This window comes from Bombina bombina, chromosome 4, assembly GCF_027579735.1.
Source record: "Bombina bombina isolate aBomBom1 chromosome 4, aBomBom1.pri, whole genome shotgun sequence".
Taxonomy (NCBI): Eukaryota; Metazoa; Chordata; class Amphibia; order Anura; family Bombinatoridae; genus Bombina; species Bombina bombina.
The window spans coordinates 481,951,929-481,978,431 of record NC_069502.1 but is presented as its reverse complement, the minus strand read 5'-3'; the positions used below and the strand labels follow the sequence as shown (position 1 = coordinate 481,978,431).

Here is a 26,503-nt window from a genome sequence, read left to right as displayed (position 1 = left end):
TAACACCATGGTTACTAACTTGCTCTTACCCATAAGCTGATTATTTCACCTGGGCACTGGTTCAGCTATAATGAAAACCTGGTCTGTTGGGGGCACTTGAGGACTGCAATTTAGAAACAATGCTGTACAGAGCTGTTGTTAGAGTGCAAAAAGAACAGACACTTCAAACCATTCACTGGTCCCTACCCAACTCGTAGCCTAGACCTTAGCCCTTTTATACTGACACAATCAGACATTACTGGACCACCACTGGGGGCCAGTAATGTATACAGAGTAGTGATATGACTCCCACACACAAGCAGTGAATATTGTTGGTTGCCAGTAAAACACACACAACTGTGATTTTACCCCCTTTTAGCTGCCAGTAACACATACAGATCAGCAATTTCAACCTCCTTGGCTGCTATACCACATTGACAGATAAGAATGAACTCATGTGTGCCAGCAACACACACACAGAGAACTGGCATTTTACTCACTTGACTAAGAGTATCACATATGTACAGCCACAATTAAAGGGACATGAAACTCAAAAATTTTCTTTCATTGTTCAGAAAGAGAATATTATTTTAAAAAAAGTTTCCAATGTACTTCTATTATCAGATATGCTTTGTTCTATTGTTATTTTTTGTTGAAGAGATAGCTAGCACATGCCTGAAGCACTACATGACAGGAAATAGTGCTGCCATCTAGTGCTCTTGCCAATGTACAACGTGTTTTTTCTATCCAAATCATGAAAGAAAAATTTGGGGTTTCCAGTCCCTTTAATATATAATATTTATAAAGAGCAAACTGGTTATACAAGATTTAAGGTGAATCAGTGATGCAACAATGATTTTCACAGTGATCAAGCACGTTCTGACATGCACCTGTCCCTCGTTCTCATTGGTGAATTTAACCATGCCTTATCCATGTGATGAACACAAAGTTGTCACTGTATCTGTACTGAAACCATTTGCAGTTCCCACTCAGCAAAAGGAAGAACTCGCTGATTCTACTCATTTTTACCCAATTCTCTGGATTTAGGGTAATTATAATGCACATATATTTGAATACAAATTGTTGCTTGCCAGGGGTTAAAATTACTCCAGAATGACATTAGGCACTGGTGTTTTATACCAGAGATATGTAATTCTTATGTTTAATCTTGTCTCATGCTTGTTTCTACTGATAGAAGAGAATACGCTGTATTTTGCAAAGTTAGTTAAGTGAACAATTTGTTGCTTGTTGTCCACATTACGTATAAAATGAGAACAACCACGTGTTGTCATCCTGGGTGTGGCAGCTGCTTCCAATTTCGCCTTTTTTATATAAACTTTCTATAAAATATTGTTTTATGAACTGGTGTACTAACTTAAAGGGATGTAAAACCCAAACAATGTATTTTGTGATTTAGACATAGGATACGATTTTAAAATGTTTCCAATTTACTTCTAGGGGCCGATTTATTATAGTGCGAGCGGACATGATGCAATGTAGGGTATCATGTCCGCCCCACATCGATAAATGCTGGCAGCATACCCTGTCGGCATTTATCATTGCACCAGCAGTTTTGTGAACTACTTGTGCAATGCCACCCACTGCAGATTCGCAGCCAATCGGCCGCTAACAGGGAGTGTCAATCAGCCTGATTGTATAGGATCGGGTGGATTGATGACCGCAGCCTCAGAGCAGACGGACCAGTTATGGAGCAGAGGTAATTAGATCACTGCTTCATAACTGCTGTTTCTGGCGAGCCTGATGATTCGGCCCCCTATTTTCAAATTTGCTTCATTCCAGTGGTATTCTTTGTTGAAGAGATACCTAGGTAGGTGTCTGGAGCACTACATGACAGGAAATAGTGCTGCTATCTAGTGCTCTTGCAAAAAAGCTCTAGACACGTGCACGCTCCTGAGCTCATGTTCCTGCTTCTAAAAAAAAATACCAAGAGAACGAAGAAAATTTGATAATAGGAGTAAATTATAAAGTTTTTTTTTTTTTTTTAAATTGCATGCTTTATCTGAATCATAAAATATTGTTTTGGGGCTCTTATCCCTTTAAGGACTCTTTGGAGGTGTTTGTTACTTTGTGTGCCTTTATTGCAATCAATAATCGAAGGTAACTGGTGGTTACCTTTTAGTTCACCGACACTCAGATAAACAAAAGTTAACTTTCTGACTATTAGGTGCTTGTTTAATTAATAATTAATAGCTACAATACTTTGGGGAATGCTATTTTTATTGTTGCATTATTAGTATTATTGCTATTATCTGATTTTGTATTGCACCAACAGATTATGCTGAGCTATACAGGAGTTACAAGACAGGGAAGGCAGACTGGGAAAAAATAATTACAGTATCCTGCTCCCTAATTTGTATCTAGCCCATAACATATACTAAAATATAGTGTATTAGCATGTTTACAATATTGTTTTAGATTTCTTCATTCGCTGTGTCTATTCAGATGTAAACAAGGCCATGCACTAATAAACCAGGGTATCATAAAGCAGGGTTAGGGTTTTGGATCCTACAAGATACACTTCAGCGTTGTGATTAGTAGAAAAAATATAACATTTTCAAATTTAAAGGGACGTGAAACCCAAATATTTTCTTTCATGATTTAGGTAGAACATACAATTTTAAACAACTTTCCAGTTTGCTTCTATTATCAAATTTGCTTCATTTTCTTGGTATAATTTGTTGAAGGAGCAGCAATGCACTACTGGTTCCTAATTGAACACATGGGTGAGCCAATGACAATCAGTATACTGTATATATATATGCAGCCACCAATCAGCAGCTAGAACCAACCTAGGTTCTTTGCTGCTCCTGAGCTCACCTAGTTAAACCTTTCAGCAAAAGATAACAAGAGAAGGAAGCAAATTAAATAATAGAAGTAAATTGAGACAAAAAAGGAAGTTTGCATAGAAATATTACTTTTGTACTTACTCACATGGTTTTATGAGGGTACATGCGGATCATGCGTGTCCCCAGTCACATGTTGGTTTTCTATCTGCCCCTTACACACAAAAAAGAAGGGTTGTGCTTACCCTTGTATTATAAAAGAGTAGTTTATTTAAATGTTTCACATCATGCTGCATTTCCTGCACAGTATGTATCCTCATTAGACACTTCATTTACACTGAAGTAGTAAATAAATAAACAAAAAAATATCCACATAACGAAATTTGCACTGAAGTAGCAAATAAATAAACAAATAGCCACATAATGAAAAACTGTAAATTTAATTCACGGTTACAGTTTTGTGCTATGTAGATTTTTCTTTTTAGATTTGAAGTAAAAAAAAAAACTCAGAGGCTATAAGGAAAAAAAATGTGTATCTAGACTATAAGGGAAAAGTATGTCCGTTTCCAGATGATACAAACATTTAAATAGAGTAGATGTTCCAGGGAGTAGACAAAATGAGAAGTGATATACAACTATTAGAGGATTGGACAAATGAGTGGGATCTAAAGTTTAGCACTGCGAAATGTAAAATTTAACATTTGCATTTTTCTTCCCTAAATGAATATTAGAGACTCAATGATACTTTACTGAATGTTACAATTGAGGAACGGGATTTAGGGATTATTATTTCAGATGATTTTAAATTTAGTAAACACTATTGTATTGCAGTGAGTAAGGCCAGCAGAATGCTTGATAGTTTTGGTAGAGGTATTTGCAGAAGAAATGGTAAGGTTCTTATGCCACTTTCCAGATCATTAGTTAGGCCTCATCTTGAGTATTTTGTGCAGATCTGGAGGCCATGGGGGTAGTTATCAAGCCGTCTACTTTACCTGCCTTCGCCGGTTCAATACGCCCGCCTAAGCTCGCCTACCGTCGCCGCCGCGGACCTGAATACGTTTGCCTAAGTTATCAATAAAGCTGTCAAAAAGCCGCGCACCAAGTACGGGGCGATGAGCAGCGGACTGTGATAGTTATCACTCATCCGATCTCGCTGCTCTTTGGCTTTTTTACAGCTTTATTGCTAGCCTGTCACTAAACACCCACACTAACTACACTGTTCTACCCCCTATACCGGCGCCCCCGGAGCCCCCCGCAACTCAATAAAGTTATTAACCCCTAAACCGCCGCTCCTAGACCCCGCTGCAACTCTTATAAATGTATTAACCCCTAAACCGCCGCTCCCGGACCCCGCTGCCACCTACATTATACCTAGTAACCCCTATCCTGCCCCCCCCCCCCCATACCGCTGCCCTCTATAATAAAGTTATTAACCCCTATCCTGCGGATCCCGGACCTCGCCGCAACTAAATAAATAGTTTAACCCCTAAACCGCCGCTCCCGGACCCCGCCGCAACCTATATTAAATTTATTAACCCCTAATCTGCTCCCCCTACACCGTCGCCACCTATAATAAATTTATTAACCCCTATCCTGCCCCCCCTACACCGCCGCCACTGTAATAAAATTATTAACCCCTAAACCTAAGTCTAACACTAACCCTAACACCCCCCTAACTTAAATATTAATTAAATAAATCTAAATAATATTTCTCTTATTAACTAAATTAATCCTATTTAAAACTAAATACTTACCTTTAAAATAAACCCTAATATAGCTACAATATAAATAATAATTATATTGTAGCTATCTTAGGATTTATTTTTATTTTACAGGCAAATTTCAATTTATTTTAACTAGGGACAATAGCTATTAAATAGTTAATAACTATTTAATAGCTACCTAGTTAAAATAAAGAGAAATTAACCTGTAAAATAAAAACTAACCTAAGTTACAATTACACCTAACACTACACTATACTTTAATAAATTATTTCTATTTAAAACTAAATACTTACCTGTAAAATAAACCCTAAGATAGCTACAATATAATTAATAATTACATTGTAGCTATTTTAGGATTTATATTTATTTTACAGGTAACTTTGTATTTATTTTAGCTAGTTAGAATAGTTATTAAATAGTTATTAACTATTTAATAACTACCTAGCTAAAAGAAATACAAAATTACCTGTAAAATAAATCCTAACCTAAGTTACAATTATTCCTAACACTACACTATCATTAAATTAATTAAATAAATTACCTACAAATAACTACAATTAAATACAATTAAATAAACTAACTAAATTACAAAAGTTTTATTACAGTGGCGGCAGTGTAGTGGGGGGCAGGATAGGGGTTAATAAATGTATTATAGGTGGCGACGGTGTAGGGAGGGCAGATTAGGGGTTAATAAGTTTAATATAGGTTGCGGCGGGGTCCGGGAGCGGCGGTTTAGGGGTTAAACTATTTATTTAGTTGCAGCGAGGTCCAGGATCGGCAGGATAGGGGTTAATAACTTTATTATAGGTGGCGACGGTATAGGGGGGCAGGATAGGGGTTAATAGGTATCATGTAGGTGGCGGCGGGGTCTGGGAGCGGCGGTTTAGGGGTTAATACATATATTATAGTTGCGGCGGGGACCAGGAGCGGCGGTTTAGGGGTTAACATATTTATTATAGCTTGCGGTGGGCTCCGGGAGCGGCGATTTAGGGGTTAATCAGTTTATTATAGTGGCGGTGGGCTCCGGGAACGGCGGTTTAGGGGGTAAACACTTTATTTAGTTGCGGCGGTGTAGGGGGGGCAGATTAGGGGTGTTTAGACTCGGGGTACATGTTAGGGTGTTAGGTGTAGACATCTCCCATAGGAATCAATGGGATGTCTGGCAGCAGCGAACATGAACTTTCGCTATGGTCAGACTCCCATTGATTCCTTTGGGATCCCCCGCCTCCAGGGCGGCGTATTGAGAACCAGGTACGCTGGGCCCGAAAAGTGCCGAGCGTACCTGCTAGTTTTTTGATAACTAGCAAAAGTAGTCAGATTGTGCCGCACTGCGCGGAACATCTGTAGTGACGTAAGCATCGATCTGTGTCGGACTGAGGCCGGCGGATCGAAGCTTACGTCACAAAATTCTACTTTTGCCGGTATCTAGGGCTTGATAACTAAGGCGAATCAGCCTCGCCTTAGGAATTCCAGCGTATTTGAAGTTGACGGCTTGATAACTACCCCCCAAGGTCTCAATGACCTAAATATGTATAGCTTAGAGAAGAGATGGGAAAGAGGTTATATGATAGCAACTTTCAAGTATATTAATGGGTTTAGTTAAGATGAGGCTGTGAGTATTTTACATAAATAGAAAAATCAAGAACAATGGGTCACGATCTCAAGCTGAAGAGTAGTATATTCAGGAATAATTTGCAGAAGCATTTCTTTACAAAAAGGGTGATTGATTCATGGAATAAACTTCCTCAAGAGGTAGTAATGAAAAACAAGTTGGGGGACTTTAAGAATGCCTGGGATAAGCATAAAGCTATCCTATGAACTAGATAAGTTTCTACTTTTAGGAAATATCGGGCAGACTTGCTGGCCTATGGATCTTATCTGCCATCAAAATCTATGCTTCTATAGATACATATAAAAGTAGGGCCCTGACTTACTGGGCACCCAATAACAGGTTATGTAACCTAAAGGTATATCAAACAGTGCTCCTTTAGTAAAAACAAATATGTTAAATCAAAGTAAACCTAAAAATAAACAGATTGTGTAAAACAAAAAATAAAATAAAAATACAGCAAGTAACTTACTTGCACCTAGATTTAGAGTTCTGCATTAGCCTTAAAAAGCAGTGTTAAGGTGTCCTAACGCTGCTTTTTAACGCCCACTGGTATTACGAGTTTGGCAGCTACAGGTGTACCGCTCACTTTTCTTCCGCGACTTTTGGCTACCACAAATCCCCTTACGTCAATTGCGTATCCTATCTTTTCTATGGGATTTGCCTAAAGCCGGTATTACGAGTCTTGAAAGAAGTGAGCGGTACAGCCTCTACCTCCAAGACTCCTACCGCATAAAAAAGTCAGTAGTTAAGAGTTTTATGGGCTAACGCCGGAACATAAAGCTCTTAACTACAGTGCTACAAATTACACTAACACCCATAAACTACCTATGAACCCCTAAACCGAGGCCCCCCCACATCGCAAACCCTATTATAAAATTATTTAACCCCTAATCTGCCGACCGGACACCACCACCACCTACATTATAGCTATGAACCCCTAATCTGCTGCCCCTAACATCGCAGACACCTATATTATATTTATTAACCCCTAATCTGCCCCCCCCTAATGTCACCGCCACCTACCTACACTTATTAACCCCTAATCTGCCGACCGGACATCGCCGCCACTATAATAAATGTATTAACCCCTAAACCGTTGCACTCACGCCTCGCAAACACTATAATAAATTTTATTAACCCTTATTTGCCCTCCCTAACATCACCGCCACCTACCTACAATTATTAACCCCTAATCTCCAGCCCCCAACGTCACTGCTACTATAATAAAGTTATTAACCCCTAAACCTAAGTCTAACCCTAACCCTAACACCCCCCTAAGTTAAATATAATTTAAATAAAACGAAATAAATTTACTATAATTAAATAAATGATTCCTATTTAAAACTAAATACTTACCTATAAAATAAACCCTAATATAGCTACAATATAACTAATAGTTGCATTGTATCTATTTTAGGAATTATATTTATTTTACAGGCAACTTTGTATTTATTTTAACTAGGTACAATAGCTATTAAATAGTTAATAACTATTTAATAGCTACCTAGTTAAAATAATTACAAAATTACCTGTAAAATAAATCCTAACCTAAGTTACAAATACAACTAACACTACACTATCAATAAATTAATTAAATAAATTAACTACAATTATCTAAACTAAAATACAATTAAATATACTAAACTATAGTACAAAAAAAACAGACACTAAATTACAAAAAATAAAAAAATATTACAAGAATTTTAATCTAATTACACCTAATCTAAGCCCCCTAATAAAATAAAAAAGCCCCCCAAAATAATAAAATTCAATCTGATTGGCTGATAGCATCAACCAATCGGATTTTTCCTACCTTAATTCCGATTGGCTGATAGAATCCTATCAGCCAATCAGAATTTGAGGGACGCCATCTTGGATGACGTCATTTAAAGGAACCTTCATTCAGTGTTAGTCGTTGTCAGAAGAGGATGCTCCGCGTCGGATGTCTTGAAGATGGACCCGCTCTGCGCCGGATGAAGATAGAAGATGCCGCCTGGATGAAGACTTCTGCTGGATGGAGGACCTCTTCTGCCCAGATTGGATGAAGACTTGTGCCGGTCTGGATGTCCTCTTCTGTCCCATCGGTGCCCGGCTGGCTGAAGACGGCTCAAGGTAGGGTGATCTTCAATGGGGTAGTGTTAGGTTTTTTTTAAGGGGGGATCGGGTGGGTTTTAGAGTAGGGGTGTGTGGGTGGTGGGTTGTAATGTTGAGGGGGGGTCTTGTATTTTTTTTTACAGGTAAAAGAGCTGATAACTTTGGGGCAATGCCCCGCAAAAAAGCCCTTTTAAGGGCTGGTAAAAGAGCTGATTACTTTTGTAATTTAGTATAGGGTAGGGAATTTTATTATTTTGGGGGGCTTTTTTATTTTATTAGGGGGCTTAGATTAGGTGTAATTAGATTTAAAAAAAGTTAAATTTTTTGTAATTTAGTGTTTGTTTGTTTTTGTACTCTAGTTTAGTTTATTTAATTGTATTTTAGTTTAGATAATTGTAGTTAATTTATTTAATTAATTTATTGATAGTGTAGTGTTAGGTGTATTTGTAACTTAGGTTAGGATTTATTTTACAGGTGATTTTGTAATTATTTTAACTAGGTAGGTATTAAATAGTTATTAACTATTTAATAGCTATTGTACCTAGTTAAAATAAATACAAAGTTGCCTGTAAAATAAATATAAATCCTAAAATAGCTACAATGTAATTATTAGTTATATTGTAGCTATATTAGGGTTTATTTTACAGGTAAGTATTTAGTTTTAAATAGGAATAATTTAATTAGTTATAGTAAATTTATTTAGATTTATTTAAATTATATTTAAGTTAGGGGGGTGTTAGGGTTAGACTTAGGTTTAGGGGTTAATAACTTTATTATAGTAGCGGCAATGTTGGGGCTGGAGATTAGGGGTTAATAATTGTAGGTAGGTGGCGGTGATGTTAGGGAGGGCAGATTAGGGGAGTGCGGCGGTTTAGGGGTTAATATATTTATTATAGTGGCGGCAATGTCCGGTCGGCAGATTAGGGGTTAATAAGTGTAGGTAGGTGGCGGCGACGTTGGGGGGGACAGATTAGGGGTTAATAAATATAATATAGGTGTCAGCGATGTTAGGGACAGCAGATTAGGGGTTCATAGCTATAATGTAGGTGGCGGCGGTGTCCGGAGCGGCAGATTAGGGGTTAATAATATAATGTAGGTGTCAGCGATAGCGGGGGCGGCAGATTAGGGGTTAATAAGTGTAAGGTTAGGGGTGTTTAGACTCGGGGTTCATGTTAGGGTGTAAGGTGTAGACTTAGAAAGTGTTTCCCCATAGGAAATAATGGGGCTGCGTTAGGAGCTGAACGCTGCTTTTTTGCAGCTGTTAGTTTTTTTTTCAGCCAGCTCAGCCCTATTGTATCCTATGGGGAAATCGTGCACAAGCACGTTTTTCCAGCTTACCGCTACCGTAGGCAACGCTGGTATTGAGGGTTGAAGTGGAGCTAAATTTGGCTTAACGCTCACTTTTCTGAGGCTAACGCAGCCATTCAGAAAACTCGTAATACCAGCATTGTCTTAAGGGTGCGCTGGAAAAAAAAGGCTTGTTAGCACCGCACGGCTCTACCGACAAAACTCTAAATCTAGGCGTTGGTTTCTTGCATAGTGAAGAATTGCACAATTTCACAGTGTAGCCACTGCCCTCAGGGAAATAAGAGAGCTGAAATGTTGGCAACTTAGATTGCATTCATCAAAAAAAAGTGAACAAGAGGGAGCGCTCTTACAAGTATATATATATATCTATATGTATATTATTGTGTATTGATATTATTATTATTAATACACTTTTGTACTAATATTATTGGCAAGTAGCAGGTAAAAAACGCTAGATATTAGAGATACATAAACAACAAAAAGAGTCCAAGGGGTATATTTATCAAAGCGTCAACTGGGAATATGCTTGAATCCCGTGTCGTATTTGCCGCTGTAGTTATGAAAGCGTCAAGATCGGCAAATGTTGAAATTTGTGACCTAATAAACGATCCCCCAATCTCAATCTGACGCAGATCGATGTTAGCGTCATTACAGATGTTTTGAATTCAGATTCGACTCAATTTGACTCTTTTCCCAATTTATCAAACATTTAACAGGTATGCTTGCGTGTATTCCGACGCAGCGTACCTAGTTTTCAATCCACCACCCTTAATTTGTTACATTGTGTATTATATTTTGAAAGTATGTATATGTGAAATTAGTATTAAAGATAAACATTCATGCTGACATTAGGACACACAGGCCTAGATTTGGAGTTTGGCGGTAGCCGTGAAAACCAGAGTTAGAGGCTCCTAACGCTGGTTTTAGGCTACCTCCGGTATTTGGAGTCAGTCAAAAAAGGGTCTAACGCTCATTTTTCAGCCGCGACTTTTCCATACCGCAGATCCCCTTACGTCAATTGCGTATCCTATCTTTTCAATGGGATCTTTCTAACTCCGGTATTTAGAGTCGTGTCTGAAGTGAGCGTTAGAATTCTAACGACAAAACTCCAGCCGCAGAAAAAAGTCAGTAGTTAAGAGCTTTATGGGCTAACGCCGGTTCATAAAGCTCTTAACTACTGTACTCTAAAGTACACTAACACCCATAAACTACATATGTACCCCTAAACCGAGGTCCCCCCACATCGCCGCCACTCGATTAAATTTTTTTAACCCCTAATCTGCCGACCGCCACCTATGTTATACTTATGTACCCCTAATCTGCTGCCCCTAACACCGCCGATCCCTGTATTATATTTATTAACCCCTAACCTGCCCCCCACAAAGTCGCCGCCAGCTACCTACAATAATTAACCCCTAATCTGCCGACCGCAAAGCGCCGCCACCTACATTATAGCTATGTACCCCTAATCTGCTGCCCCTAACACCGCCGACCCCTATATTATATTTATTAACCCCTAATCTGCCGCCCTCAACGTCGCCTCCACCTGCCTACACTTATTAAGCCCTAATCTGCCAAGCAGACCGCACCGCTATTATTATAAAGTTATTAACCCCTAATCCGCCTCACTAACCCTATAATAAATAGTATTAACCCCTAATCTGCCCTCCCTAACATCGCCGACACCTAACTTCAATTATTAACCCCTAATCTGCCGACCGGAGCTCACCGCTATTCTAATAAATGTATTAACCCCTAAAGCTAAGTCTAACCCTAACACTAACACCCCCCTAAGTTAAATATAATTTTAATCTAACGAAATTAATTAACTCTTATTAAATAAATTATTCCTATTTAAAGCTAAATACTTACCTGTAAAATAAATCCTAATATAGCTACAATATAAATTATAATTACATTGTAGCTATTTTAGGATTAATATTTATTTTACAGGCAACTTTGTAATTATTTTAACCATGTACAATAGCTATTAAATAGTTAAGAACTATTTAATAGTTACCTAGTTAAAATAATAACAAAATTACCTGTAAAATAAATCCTAACCTAAGTTACAATTAAACCTAACACTATACTATCATTAAATTAATTAAATAAAATACCTACAATTACCTACAATTAAACCTAACACTACACTATCAATAAATTAATTAAATACAATATGTACAAATAACTACAATGAAATAAACTAACTAAAGTACAAAAAAGAAAAAAGAACTAAGTTACAAAAAATAAAAAAATATTTACAAACATAAGAAAAATATTACAACAATTTTAAACTAATTACACCTACTCTAAGCCCCCTAATAAAATAACAAAGACCCCCAAAATAAAAAATGCCCTACCCTATTCTAAATTACTAAAGTTCAAAGCTCTTTTACCTTACCAGCCCTGAACAGGGCCCTTTGCGGGGCATGCCCCAAGAAGTTCAGCTCTTTTGCCTGTAAAAAAAAACATACAATACCCCCCCCCAACATTACAACCCACCACCCACATACCCCTAATCTAACCCAAACCCCCCTTAAATAAACCTAACACTAAGCCCCTGAAGATCTTCCTACCTTATCTTCACCATACCAGGTTCACCGATCCGTCCTGAAGAGCTCCTCCGATGTCCTGATCCAAGCCCAAGCGGGGGGCTGAAGAGGTCCATGATCCGGCTGAAGTCTTCATCCAAGCGGGAGCTGAAGAGGTCCATGATCCGTATGAAGTCTTCATCCAAGCGGGAGCTGAAGAGGTCCATGATCCGGATGAAGTCTTCTATCAACGGCATCTTCAATCTTCTTTCTTCGGGAGCCATCATCTTCCATCCGACGCGGAACATCCTCTTCTCCCGACGCCTACTAGCCGAATGACGGTTCCTTTAAGGGACGTCATCCAAGATGGCGTCCCTCGAATTCCAATTGGCTGATAGGATTCTATCAGCCAATCGGAATTAAGGTAGGAATATTCTGATTGGCTGATGGAATCAGCCAATCAGAATCAAGTTCAATCCGATTGGCTGATCCAATCAGCCAATCAGATTGAGCTCGCATTCTATTGGCTGTTCCGATCAGCCAATAGAATGCGAGCTCAATCTGATTGGCTGATTGGATCAGCCAATCGGATTGATCTTGATTCTGATTGGCTGATTCCATAGAACCTACCTGATTCTATCAGCCAATCGGAATTCGAGGGACGCCATCTTGGATGACGTCCCTTAAAGGAACCGTCATTCGGCTAGTAGGCGTCGGGAGAAGAGGATGTTCCGCGTTGGATGGAAGATGATGGCTCCCGAAGAAAGAAGATTGAAGATGCCGTTGATAGAAGACTTCATCCGGATCATGGACCTCTTCAGCTCCCGCTTGGATGAAGACTTCAGCCGGATCATGGACCTCTTCAGCCCCCTGCTTGGGCTTGGATCAGGACATCGGAGGAGCTCTTCAGGACGGATCGGTGAACCTGGTATGGTGAAGATAAGGTAGGAAGATCTTCAGGGGCTTAGTGTTAGGTTTATTTAAGGGGCGTTTGGGTTAGATTAGGGGTATGTGGGTGGTGGGTTGTAATGTTGGGGGGGGTATTGTATGTTTTTTTTTACAGGCAAAAGAGCTGAACTTCTTGGGGCATGCCCCGCAAAGGGCCCTGTTCAGGGCTGGTAAGGTAAAAGAGCTTTGAACTTTAGTAATTTAGAATAGGGTAGGGCATTTTTTATTTTGGGGGTCTTTGTTATTTTATTAGGGGGCTTAGAGTAGGTGTAATTAGTTTAAAATTGTTGTAATATTTTTCTTATGTTTGTAAATATTTTTTTATTTTTTGTAACTTAGTTCTTTTTTATTTTTTGTACTTTAGTTAGTTTATTTCATTGTAGTTATTTGTACATATTGTATTTAATTAATCTATTGATAGTGTAGTGTTAGGTTTAATTGTAGGTAATTGTAGGTATTTTATTTAATTAATTTAATGATAGTATAGTGTTAGGTTTAATTGTAACTTAGGTTAGGATTTATTTTACAGGTAATTTTGTTATTATTTTAACTAGGTAACTATTAAATAGTTCTTAACTATTTAATAGCTATTGTACCTGGTTAAAATAATTACAAAGTTGCCTGTTAAATAAATATTAATCCTAAAATAGCTACAATGTAATTATAATTTATATTGTAGCTATATTAGGATTTATTTTACAGGTAAGTATTTAGCTTTAAATAGGAATAATTTATTTAATAAGAGTTAATCAATTTCGTTAGATTAAAATTATATTTAATTTAGGGGGGTGTTAGTGTTAGGGTTAGACTTAGCTTTAGGGGTTAATACATTTATTAGAATAGCGGTGAGCTCCGGTCGGCAGATTAGGGGTTAATAATTGAAGTTAGGTGTCGGCGATGTTAGGGAGGGCAGATTAGGGGTTAATACTATTTATTATATGGTTAGTGAGGCGGATTAGGGGTTAATAACTTTATTATAGTAGCGGTACGGTCCGCTCGGCAGATTAGGGGTTAATAAGTGTAGGCAGGTGGAGGCGACGTTGTGGGGGGCAGATTAGGGGTTAATAAATATAATATAGGGGTCGGCGGTGTTAGGGGCAGCAGATTAGGGGTACATAGGGATAATGTAAGTAGCGGCGGTTTACGGAGCGGCAGATTAGGGGTTAATAATAATATGCAGGGGTCAGCGATAGCGGGGGCGGCAGAATAGGGGTTAATAAGTGTAAGGTTAGGGGTGTTTAGACTCGGGGTACATGTTAGAGTGTTAGGTGCAGACGTAGGAAGTGTTTCCCCATAGCAAACAATGGGGCTGCGTTAAGAGCTGAACGCGGCTTTTTTGCAGGTGTTAGGTTTTTTTTCAGCTCAAACAGCCCCATTGTTTTCTATGGGGGAATCGTGCACGAGCATGTTTTTGAGGCTGGCCGCGTCCGTAAGCAACTCTGGTATCGAGAGTTGCAGTTGCGTTAAAAATGCTCTACGCTCCTTTTTTGAAGCCTAACGCTGACATTATATGGACTCTCAATACCAGAGTTATTTTAAAGGTGCGGCCAGAAAAAAGCCAGCGTTAGCTACGCGGGTCGTTACCGACAAAACTCTAAATCTAGCCAACAGTGTAATATGTTAGACAATGATTTCAAAATTTGAATTGATATTTGATTCAATATAATCTAAGGCCGATAGCTCAAAGGAATAGCCCACCTAACATTAAACTGTCATGATTCAGATACAGCAGAAATTAAAATCACCTCTTTACTGTCATGCTGTTTTCAGTGTATTTCTTCCTTCTCTTGAATTTCTTTTTCAGTAAGAAATGTCATCTTATATTCCAGCCCATTTTATAACACCTGTGAAGGGGTGGTTTTTAAATCTAGATTGCAATCAGGAGGGGTTACACAGGTAAAGAGAGAAAACTGGCCCAGCTCTTAAAATATCAATTGATTGCAAATAAATACATATGATACTCTGATTACATGTTATATTCGCAATTATTCCTGCTCAAAATAATAATAAATTTACACTATATACATATAGTGGTATAAATAAACACAGAGATATGAAAGACAACATTGTTTCGAACGAAAAAAGGAATTTAGGGACATGTAAATATGTTTGCAAAAGATTTCTGACATAACACACACACACATATATATATATATATATATATATATATATATACACACACAAGTATGTGCAAAGATATATGTACTAATTCTAGCATTAATAATCATTTATAAAAAAAATGAGATAAACGCATATCATAACTTCTAGAAATACAAATACACATTAATTTATGTGAAAGTGTAATATAACAGATTTTTTGGAATAACAAATAAATATAAAAATAACTTTCTATGAGATATTGTTTGTTGAGGTATAAATGTAGCTAATTTTTGGACATTAACAGATGAAAAATAAAAGATTAGCTTTAGAGAAATGGTATAAATAAAGTTGGGAAAAACCCGAATAACCACAACACGCTCATCGCACCGTACTTGACTTGCGTGTTTTTGATGTTTTTTTTTATAAGTAAGGGTATCGTATGCAGATTCGCGAGAGCGAAGTCTGGTGAGCGTATTGACGCCGGAAAATGCACTGAGATTGACGCTTTTATAAATATACCCCCAAGTGTTAACTGGAGTCCTCCAAATCACAGTTCTTTAAGCTTGGCTGCTCTCCTCCTCCCAAAAATGGATGTAGTGGTTTTGAAATGGCAAGCAAATAGAGTGGCACCTCATGTGTGTATCAGTATATTCTCAATATTCGCGCATAGCAGGCGTTGAAAAGGTACTCACATTTATATAGAGCCCCCTTGTGTGCTGGTAGTGGCAGGCTGATAGATTAGGGCGTATCAGCTCACCATCTCCCGGTATCAGGAACAGTCAACAGTGTGTCCAAATCACCAGAGGTATCATGCAGGCTAGCTAGGACAAGGAAAAGTCTCCCAAAAAGGGCTGGTAACACCAAAGTTACCAAGAGCTGTATATGAGATAAATTTACCAAACTTTTATTTCTGTATTCTTCCTGCAGCACAAGTTGCAGCTCTCAGTACTTTAACCGTTAGAGAAGTGGGGGCTGTGACACTCAATATGGCCCTACATTTGATGGCTATATAAAACATAACATAGGGCTCAATTTTATTCGAGTTGCAAAGATCATCAACCTGTTTCTCTACATTTCATAAACTGAAATAGATTTTAAACAAATATATATGTGTGTATGTGAATATGCAACCCATAACTTGTAGTATTTTGGACTCATAGGACACATAATATTTCTTAGTGAACCTCTAACTTAAATTTATGTAAACCCGCAGTTAATAACTGATATGTGAAAGCTGCCATTTTATGGATCTATGGAACACAGAGGTTCTACACTAGTATTTACTAAACATTACAGGGGGTGTTATGGATATCTGGAACAAACAGATCTTGTTGTGGGCATGACAGTATAAGGCAGTGTTTCCCAACTGCGGTCCTCAAGTTCCCCCAACAGGCGTGGTTTTCATTATAGCTGAACCAGTGCACAGGTGAAGTAATCAGCTGATCAGTAACCATGGTTACTAACCTGCTCTCATCCATCAGCTGATTATTTCACCTAGTTCAGCTATAATGAAAACCAGGACTGTTGGGGGTACTTGAGGACCGCGGGTTGTGAAACACTGGTATAAGGCATTAAAATAAACTATCACTAATCCTGTTATCTGGAATTTATGTGGAGTTCAGTATCATAATAGATAGTGAGTTTTGATACAATGTCATGAAAGTTAAAATTAAACTGTCATGATAGAACATATCATTATACTTCTATTATGAAATGCACTTTGTTCTCCTGGTATCCTTTGTTGAAAGCTCAGGAGCAACAATGCAATCCCTCATTATAAATTTACACGGGACCTGGGTTTTATGCAATACTGACATGCTCTGTGACTATATATGGTTTGGTAGCCTCTCTCCAGGGTTTAGAACTTAAGATCAAGATTTCAGGGGACATCTGTTTCAGTTATAATTAGCGCTAATTATCATCATAGAACTTTGCCTAACAAACATTTTAAACAACTTCATTGCGGAAATCAATTTGTTTTAATTAAAGGAACAACATAACATTTATTTATTTTTCAACAAACATCTGTTTGATTGTTTTTTATATCCTAGTACATATTTGAAATGCCCTCTTTTAGATGGATTAATATTGACTTTCATATCCCTTATGAAATGATGATAAATCACTTTGGGGCATATTAACTAATGAATAATAATAAATAACATGATGAACAAATAATAACTGTTGTTTAACATTTAATAAAGTTTAGTTAGCCATTAAACAGAGTAAAAACTAATACAAGAAATCCTGGAACACTAATGACGCTTTTCTTAAAATATAACAGAAATGTGTTTTTCTGTTTCTCTATTGATAAACAATATAATTAGACACTCAGAGCTCACTTTCCCTGCACAATGTCACAGAGAATTGTACCAGTCTTGTATTTATGAGGTAGTGCTTACTCACTAGGTGATGATATTATTTGTTACATTGATAGACTGATTTGTTTTTCATAGAACATAATCATCATGGCTGAGAAACCCAAACTTCACTACTTCAAAGGGAGAGGCAGAATGGAGAGCATCCGATGGCTGCTAGCTGCAAGTGGTGTTGAGGTTTGTGCCGGAACAAGATATAAAGTAGCTGATGATATTTACCTCTTCTATGACTATATATTCAGTTTACATGAACATTTTTGCTTTAATTTACAAACTTACATCATTTAATTTACTCAGCATTCTGTTTATATTTAGTATAAAGAAACAATTGAATTGGAGCTATCCCTCAAAACATACAAAAGCAAGGAAATGCCTCAGGTTATGAGTTAACGGTTCTAATTACAACAAAAACCATCATGGCCAAAACTGCTGTATTCTATCTCTGCATATGTTATGTGTTTAGTTTTGGGTGTAAAAATTCTCCACTTCCCTGCTCTTTTTTATTCTAAATGAGACTAAATACAAAAAATATTTTATTTTATTTAATAACAGTCAAGGCCATTTGTAATGTTGTTTATAGGACTAGACCACAAAATGACTACTATTTAATTTACATGGCATTAAATAATTAAGTAGCTGTACTGTATTACAAATCTCTAATTTAGATATGGAGTATAATGTCCTCTATGCTTTTCAAGAGGCAGGTTTTGAGGATATTTCTTCGCTGGTTTATTCATGTTCAGTTTAATGTGATTGTGTTTAGGGAGGAGACTAGCAGTAAGGGCCGGCTCAACCATGGGACCAAGTGGGTCCAACAGACCCAGGCAGCTCTTGCCAAGGGGCAGCACTTCAGTGACTGAGTCAGTCACTTTTAGACCCAGACCACTCCTATGCTGTCCTTTGTCTCTGTGCGGGAAGTCAAAGGCTCCCAGCAGCATAACCTCATCATGCAAAAAGATACAGAACCGGTCACGACAACATTCAAGATGGGACAAGTGCATCTCTTCCCTAACTACCTTATCACGTATTGTACAATTGTGCATAGACATTGGTTACTTGCAGGTAGGTAGGCTTAGTAATGTTAGCGGCCAGTCTAGTAGGTTGATATGCTGACCAGTAATATTACTACTGGGGGCGTCATTTAATTTATGGTAATCAGAGTGCACTGCAGGCGTTCAGGGGTTAAATAGTTAATGGAGTCTATTGTGTGGGGTGCTGTTTTTAGAGTTAATTGGGAGTCTTATATGGCAGTCACTAACAGTTTATAATGTTTATTAGTCTAAGGCAGTGTGCAAGGAGCATTCTAGTGGTGAGTGTAAATCAGCTTAGGATAACTGTAGTGGGGTTGCTGGGAGTGAGGGTCATTTTGAAAATATCCACTTTTCCGTACTTGACAGCTTTGGACTTAAGTAGCGTTTTGGAGCTTTCCTATTATGGGGTATTTAATTAATGTCTCGTAGAGACAATTAAGGGCCAGTTTACGAGTGGCACACTAACAGTTGCGCACAAGCGTAAAGGGCTTTATTTCAGGTATTTGTGCATGTCAGGTGTAGTGCTCGTATTACAAGTTGAAAGTAAATGAGAACGCATGAGCGCAATCGTGATTTACACGAGAATGATTAAATGTGACTTCAGAGCTCTGGTTAACTGTTTCGCCAAAAAAAAGTGTCACAAAATACAGCAAAAATACATTAAAAAGTACAGTTACACTCACAATAACACTATCTAATAAAAATGATTTAAAACAAACTGCACAAAAAAGTTATAAGCTCAAAGATATGAGTTCTCAGATGGTAGGGAAAAAAAGGTAAAGGGCTTTAACATAGAGATATATACATATACATGTCTAAATATGCATATGCATGCATATACAACCCCAATTCCAAAAAAGTTGGGACAGTATGGGAAATGCAAAAAAACAAACAAAAAGAGTCATTTGAAAATTCAATTCACCCTGCACTATATTGAAAACAAATTATTAACACATTATTTGATGTTTAACTTTGTGAATTTAATGTATTTTTGAAAATATACTCTAATTTCAAATCTAATGACTGCAACACACTCCAAAAAAGTTGGAAAGGGGGAAATTTAGGACTAATAGCGATGTGAGAAGTTGAAATAAACAGGGGATGTGAAAAAGGTGAGGCAATCGTGTAATAATAGACTAGGCCTTTTTTTGGAGGCTCCTTATAAACTATGATTCATGTATATCAGGGGTCCTCAAACTTTTTAGACAGGGGGCTGGTTCACTGTCCCTCAGGCTGTTGGGGGGGCCGGACTATAGTTTGAAAAAAATATGAACAAATTCCTATGCACACTGCACATATCTTATTTGTAGTGCAAAAAACAATAAAAAAACAATACAGTATTGAAAATTAAGAACAATTTTAATCAACATAAACTTAATAGTATTTCAATGGGAAGTATGGGCCTGCTTTTGGCTAATGAGATGGTCAATGTCCAGTTCCATATTTGTAACTGCTAGTCGTAACAAGTGATGCAAGTGACAAATATGGAACCGTAACAAGTGCAAGAACATTTAGAGAGAGAGACCCGGTCCCCCTAAGCCGGATCACAGTTGAGTTAACAAGTGAGCACATGTATATGTATACCTATGTACAGTGGCAGACCTAAGCAACTAAAGGTCCTTGTACAAGATCCCCGACCTCACACCTCCAACACATCCCTGCATCTCCAATGCACCCCCGCACCTCTAATGCACCGCCACACCTCTAAAACAACACCACACCTCTAACGTACCCACACTCCTCTAACGCACCCCCCGCACCTCTAACGCACCCCCGTTCCATAGCAACCGCCCCTCCCTACCTCCAAAGCATTCCCCCACTTCCGTAGCACCCCCACAGCACTCCCCCTTACCTTCAGCACCCCCATACCTCCAAAGCACCTCCACCTCCTGCACCCCCACAGGTGAACCTGTGAAAAAGAATGTTACTTTTCTGGTCAAAGTCCTTGGGGATGCGTAGGTTGTGCAAAGCTCCCGTTGCCAGTCTCCTCCTCGGCTCCACACTGTTTACACACGGCATGTGTGCTGACGCCTTCTTCTTATCCTCTGCACAGCAGCAGAGGATTCCAGATGCTGGCCGATTCAGTGATTTGGTGCAAATGTGGTATATTACTAGCCAGGTCACTTACCCGACCCTCCTTGTTTCTGCTCTGCATGATGGACGGGCCGGGTAAATGACCTTGATGGGCTGTATCCAGCCCGTGGGCTGTAGTTTGAGGACGCCTGATGTATATGAATGGGGGGGGGGGGGAGTGCTAATGGCATGGGTAACTTGCACCACTGTGAGGGCACCATTAATGCAGAAAAATATGTATACATTTTGGTGCAACATATGCTGCCATCCAGACATCGTCTTTTCCAGGGACATCCCTGCATTTTGCAGTAGGACAACGCCAAATCACATTCTGCACGGATTAGAAGCGCATGGTTGTGTAAGCAGAGAGTGCGGGTGCTAGCATGGCCTGCCTGCAGCCCTGACCTGTCTCTGATTGAGAATGCGTGGCGCATTATAAAGTGCAATATAAGGCAACAAAGGCCCCGTACAGTTGTGCAGCTAAACACATGCGTAATGGATGAATGCAGGGCCGCCATCAGGGGGTGACAGGGGTGACTCCTGTCAGGGGCCCAATGAGCCAGGGGGGCCCCATGATGCAAGAACTAAAAAAAAATTTTTTTTTTACATTTTGGCAGCCACCAGTGGGTACTATAGCAGAGTGCTAATTGAGCATGGGAAATGTTATTACAAGGAGTAAAGTATTAGCATTTGAGAGGATTTCTTAGTGTGCACTAAACCACTATGCTCAGTGTGAGACAGACTTGGCACTTTGTATAGTGTGTGCCTGAATCAGACGGCAGATCACTTTCATTTGAAGAGGAGGTAGGACTTACTTAGCAAATGTTTTTTATTTCTTTGTGCAATTTTGGATTGTAACTTCAGTGTGGTAGTAGTTGTATGGTGGGGCTAGGAGTCCATAAAAACAAATTTTTTAGCAGCAGTGTATTTATGATTATTTGACAATGCTGTAGAAATTCTATATTTAAAACCATGCAGAAATGTTTCCTCATCAATACACAAATGGTAGATGCCCTTTTGGCAGATATGCATTTTATATATATATATATATATATATATATATATATATATATATATATATATATATATATATATTACATTCCAGTTTACTGCCCCTTTATGCAAGGACTTTCCAGATGCAAGGAGGCATTTTATCTAAGATTTTTACATCTGCATAAAATTTTATACTCTCAGACTAAGATTGCTCAGTGTTTGAAATGAGACAGGTTAACTTAAAACTGTTCAGTTTACACTACAGCTGACTTAGTTTTGAAATACATACCAACAAGCCTAAATCCTGCATTTAACCAGATCTAATGGTATGAGTACCACAGCTTATGGTCCCACCAAGACCATATAGAGTACAGCATTTTCAAAATCCATAAGTACAGCTGACAGATGGGAAAATGTGTACACTATATTTGAAGTGGTGCTCTTGGTTGGGGAAAATGGGAAAAAAACAAACAAACATATGTCAACCTTTTAAAGGTACTTTTCTTCATCTAGCCATCTACCCAGCTCATTAATGTACAATTTTGAATTCACAGAATTATTTTTGTTTGCACATTTACAAATATGATTCTTTAAAAAGTGATCTCTTAATTTCTGCATTTTTTTTTATCATGCATGTCACACACTGTTGATTTAGGGGATGCAAGGTGCATAAATGTTTCCTCCTGTGAGTGTTTCTGTGGGTGTATGTGTTTATGCCTTTGTGCTTTGGTTTGTGTCTCTATGTGTATGTATTTTTTATCTGTGGGTCTCTCTGTGAGGGTGGGTGTTACCGTGTGTATGTCTTTGTGCATTTTCTGTGGATGTCTGTGAGGGTGTGTGCATATGTCTTTGAGTTTTTTTCTATGGGTGTTTCTGTGAGGGTGTTTGCGTGTATGTATGTATGTATGTATGTCTGTGTTTTCTGTGGGTGTCTCTGTGAGGGTGTGTGTATGTCTTTGTGTGTTTTCTGTGGATGTCTCAGTGAGGGTGTGTGTATATATGTCTTTCTGTGTTTTTCATGTGGTTGTCTCTCTCTGTGTGTGTGTGTGTGTGTATGTCTTTGTGTGTTTTCTGTGGGTGTCTCTGTGTGTGTATGTGTGTATATGTCTTTGTGTGTTTTCTGAGGCTGTTTCTGTCGGTGTTTCCTTGGGTGTATGTGCAAGTTTGAGTTTGTGTGTGTGTGTTCATTGTCTGTTCCTTTTTAGGACATTTTGACCTTACTACTAATTATTCACATCTTTCTACAGACTTTGAGACTAACAAGACCTTTCCGGAAGTAACCACTCCACCATTTAACCTTTAAATTATTGTTTAGGCAGTTCAGGGCCCTTCCTTTCAGCCACTGCATGCTGTTGTCATAATTTAGTTGTCATCTTCCTTTACAAAAAGATAATCAGAACTCCATATTTTGTTTTCTAAATCTCCTTTTTTTACAAAACTGTAGTTTACCTGATTACTTGTCAGGTAAATGTAAACAAGTGCTAAGAGTCTGTTTGGGTTTCTGTGTCTGAGTGTGTTTCTTTGCGTGTCTGCTAGAGTGTCTATATGTGAATCCTTATGTGTGAGTGTGTGTGTGTGTTTCAGTGTATGAGTGTGTCTGTGTGTTTGTATGTTACTACCTTTACAACATTTCCAAGTTTAAATAGACAATTAAGAATAAAGTACATATACATTTTAGTCACTTGGTCAAAAATTGCACATGTCAAAGGAGGGGGGGGGGGGGCCTGATCAATGGTTGAGTCAGGGGCCCCAAAATTTCTAGTGGCGGCCCTGGGGCCCCATGGGGGACAATTCCGCTTGCTAAACTTAACCAACTGGTGCCCAAATGTTTAATAAGTATTATTAAAAGAAAAGGTGATGTTACACATAGGTAAACAGTCGACTGTCCCAAGTTTTTTGGAGTGTGTTGCAGTCAATAGATTTGAAACGAGTGTGTATGTTCAAAAATACATGAGGTTCACAAAGTAAAACATCAAATAATGTGTTAATAATGTGTTTTCAATATAGTACAGGGTGAATTGAATGTTCAAATTACTCCTGTTTGTTTTTTGCATTTTCAATACTGTTCCAACTTTTTTGGCATTGGGGTTGTGTGTATATACTGTATATATATATATATATATATATATATATATATATACACAGTATAAATACATATGCAATTAAGTTGATGAAAACATGTAAAAGCATATTTATGAAGTATTAATTATTAATATTGTTATACTGTGTATTTAATGTAAATACTGCACATTCCAATGTTCTAAGTATTTCTAAAGAGATATTCCTATATATATCTGTATATATTTATACCTACATATACAGTATATATATATATATATATATATATATATATATATATATATATATATATATATATATATATATATGACTATATTTAGGTATAGATATATATTTTAAAGACCATCATATATATATATATATATATATATATATATATATATATATATGATGGTCTTTAAAATATATATCTATACCTAAATATAGTCATATATATATATATATATATATATATATATATATATATATATATATATATATATATATATATATATATATATATATGACTATATTTAGGTATAGATATATATTTTAAAGACCATTATATATATATATATATATATATATATATATATATATATATATATATATATATATATATATATAATAAATAGAGAAGACAAGCACTCCAGTGCCTGGGGTGCAACAGACAGAGTTTGTAGGAGCAAAAGAAGAGTGCACTCACCAGGACTTTTCAAAGGTTTATTTCCTAGATTGTGAAAGTTTTCAGGGGTTTAGCCCCTTCCTCAGACATACAAAAAACAAGTGTGCAAATTCCAACACCAGACATCCTTATATCAGACAGACCATCCAATCACACGCTCTCCAGGGTAGGGTGCCACCCACATGATGACTTCACCACCCTTAGCAACGAGTGTGAATGGTCTAAACATAACATGACATAGAAATAACAATACATATATGCAAAACATAGTACAGCAGGAGTAGAGTCAGCCAGAATATCATTTACAAGTTGAGTACATATATAAAGAACATCTGAATAGTATGGCATGTCCTGTAGGTAACAGGATCCCCATGCACCCCCAGATTTGTAGTATAAGGAATATAGAATCCATATACATTCTAGTAAGGGTTAAATACATACACAGAGCAGCAAATCAAGTGTAGATTTGGTGCATCCTTTCCTAAGTGGGCCTACTTCAGTGAGGCAGGTGTGAGCATGAAATCTACTGTATAATGCACAACGGTATATTTAACAACGGTATAATTAACAATTGCAATGTGGGACCCAAGGTATTAAGCATGACTTGTGCGGTCATAGACTAATACAAATTTAAACAAATTCAAACCAATTGTGTCAGCAGAATACAAGCTGTAGGTAATGTTTAAAAAGCGGAAAGTGAAGTCACTGATATACAAGAGGGCCCGTTGTCATAGCAGCTTAAAAACAAAACCACTATAATCCATAGGGATGCTTTGTGTTGGAGTCTAGTAAGTGCTAAGTAGAAATGGAATAAAGTAAGACAGGCAGAGTAGGGGAACACCTGACCGAATAATTTACAGAAAAAAACATAATTGGATGCCAAACATTTAAGATAAGCCAAGTGTCCATATAGGGAAAAATCTACAAACACACCTGCCAGTCCAGATGGGTATTTATTCCCCTGGGGATGAGGGTGTCCAAGACAAAAGTCCAATGTCCCTTCCTCCTCAGCAATTAGACATTTCTGTCGCCGCCCCAAGTCAGTGGAGGTATATGGTCAATTATTGTGTACTTCAAGTCTTTAACGTATGGTTTTGGTCCAAGAAATGGCGTGCCACCGGTTGGTCCGAGGTTCCTTTCCTTAGGTTCCTTTCCTTAGGGCTGTTCTAATGGCAGACCAATGGTTCGCCATTCTTGTGCGTAGGTCATCCAAAGTTTTTCCCACATAAAAGAGCCCACAAATACAGTGTAATAGATAGACAATATGTGTAGTAGTGCATGTCAGTCTATATTTGTGGAAAAACTTCTGCCGTTTGTGTGGATGAGTGAAGTATTGGCCTGGTATGAGGCCACTGCAAGTAGTACAACCTATGCAGCGGAAAACCCCTTTCTTCTCCAGATTAAGTAAGGTACCTTTGTTGTAGCTCCTAATCGGGTCAGTCTTAACCAGAATGTCCCTTAGAGATCTTGACCTTCTGAACCCAATTCTTGGAGGAGCCATCTGTTTGAAGGGTAATGTTGGATCTGTGGTGATGACATGCCAATTGTCGTGTAGGTGTTTGTTGATTCATTGCTTGTCACCTGTGTATGTGGTCACGAAGGTCATCCTTTCCACCCCCTCTGTCAAGGAAATAAACCTTTGAAAAGTCCTGGTGAGTGCACTCTTCTTTTGCTCCTATATATACTGTATATATATATATATATATATATATATATATATATATATATATATATATATATATATATATAATACTAGGAATATGCACTCACTGGATTTAAACCACAACACACTTTATTATGTAGTGATGTTTCGGGGCATTTACCCCTTCCTTAGACCCCGAAACGTTACTACACAATAAAGTGTGTTGTCGTTTAAATCCAGTGAGTGCATATTCCTAGTATTCTATTTGAAGATTTATGCACCCTGGTCTTGGGACTTTTGGCGAGTGGGAGTGTGCTATCCTGTGCTTTTTATATATATATATATATATATATATATATATATATATATATATATATATATATATATATAAATACAGATACAAAAATTTGTTTTTTTTTAGCACACCTTACAAAAAGTTTATATACACATCTTTGGGAGTGCTGCCAATATGACCCAGTAATTACACAAACAAAAGGTATTGGCGCACATCCATTTTCAAAAACACAACATATTTTTTTG

General features: G+C 37.7%; 1 protein-coding gene across 1 annotated transcript in view; it reads left to right on the top strand.

Moving 5' to 3' along the window:
- Window positions 1-899: 899 nt before the first annotated feature.
- Window positions 900-26,503, top strand: part of LOC128655445 (glutathione S-transferase-like) — a 121,455-nt gene continuing 95,851 nt past the window's right edge. Inside the window, exons 1-2 of the mRNA XM_053709067.1 lie at window positions 900-1,027; window positions 17,560-17,658. Of these exons, the coding sequence (XP_053565042.1) occupies window positions 17,572-17,658 (87 nt within the window). The 5' untranslated portion in view covers window positions 900-1,027; window positions 17,560-17,571. The remainder of the gene's footprint in view (window positions 1,028-17,559; window positions 17,659-26,503) is intronic.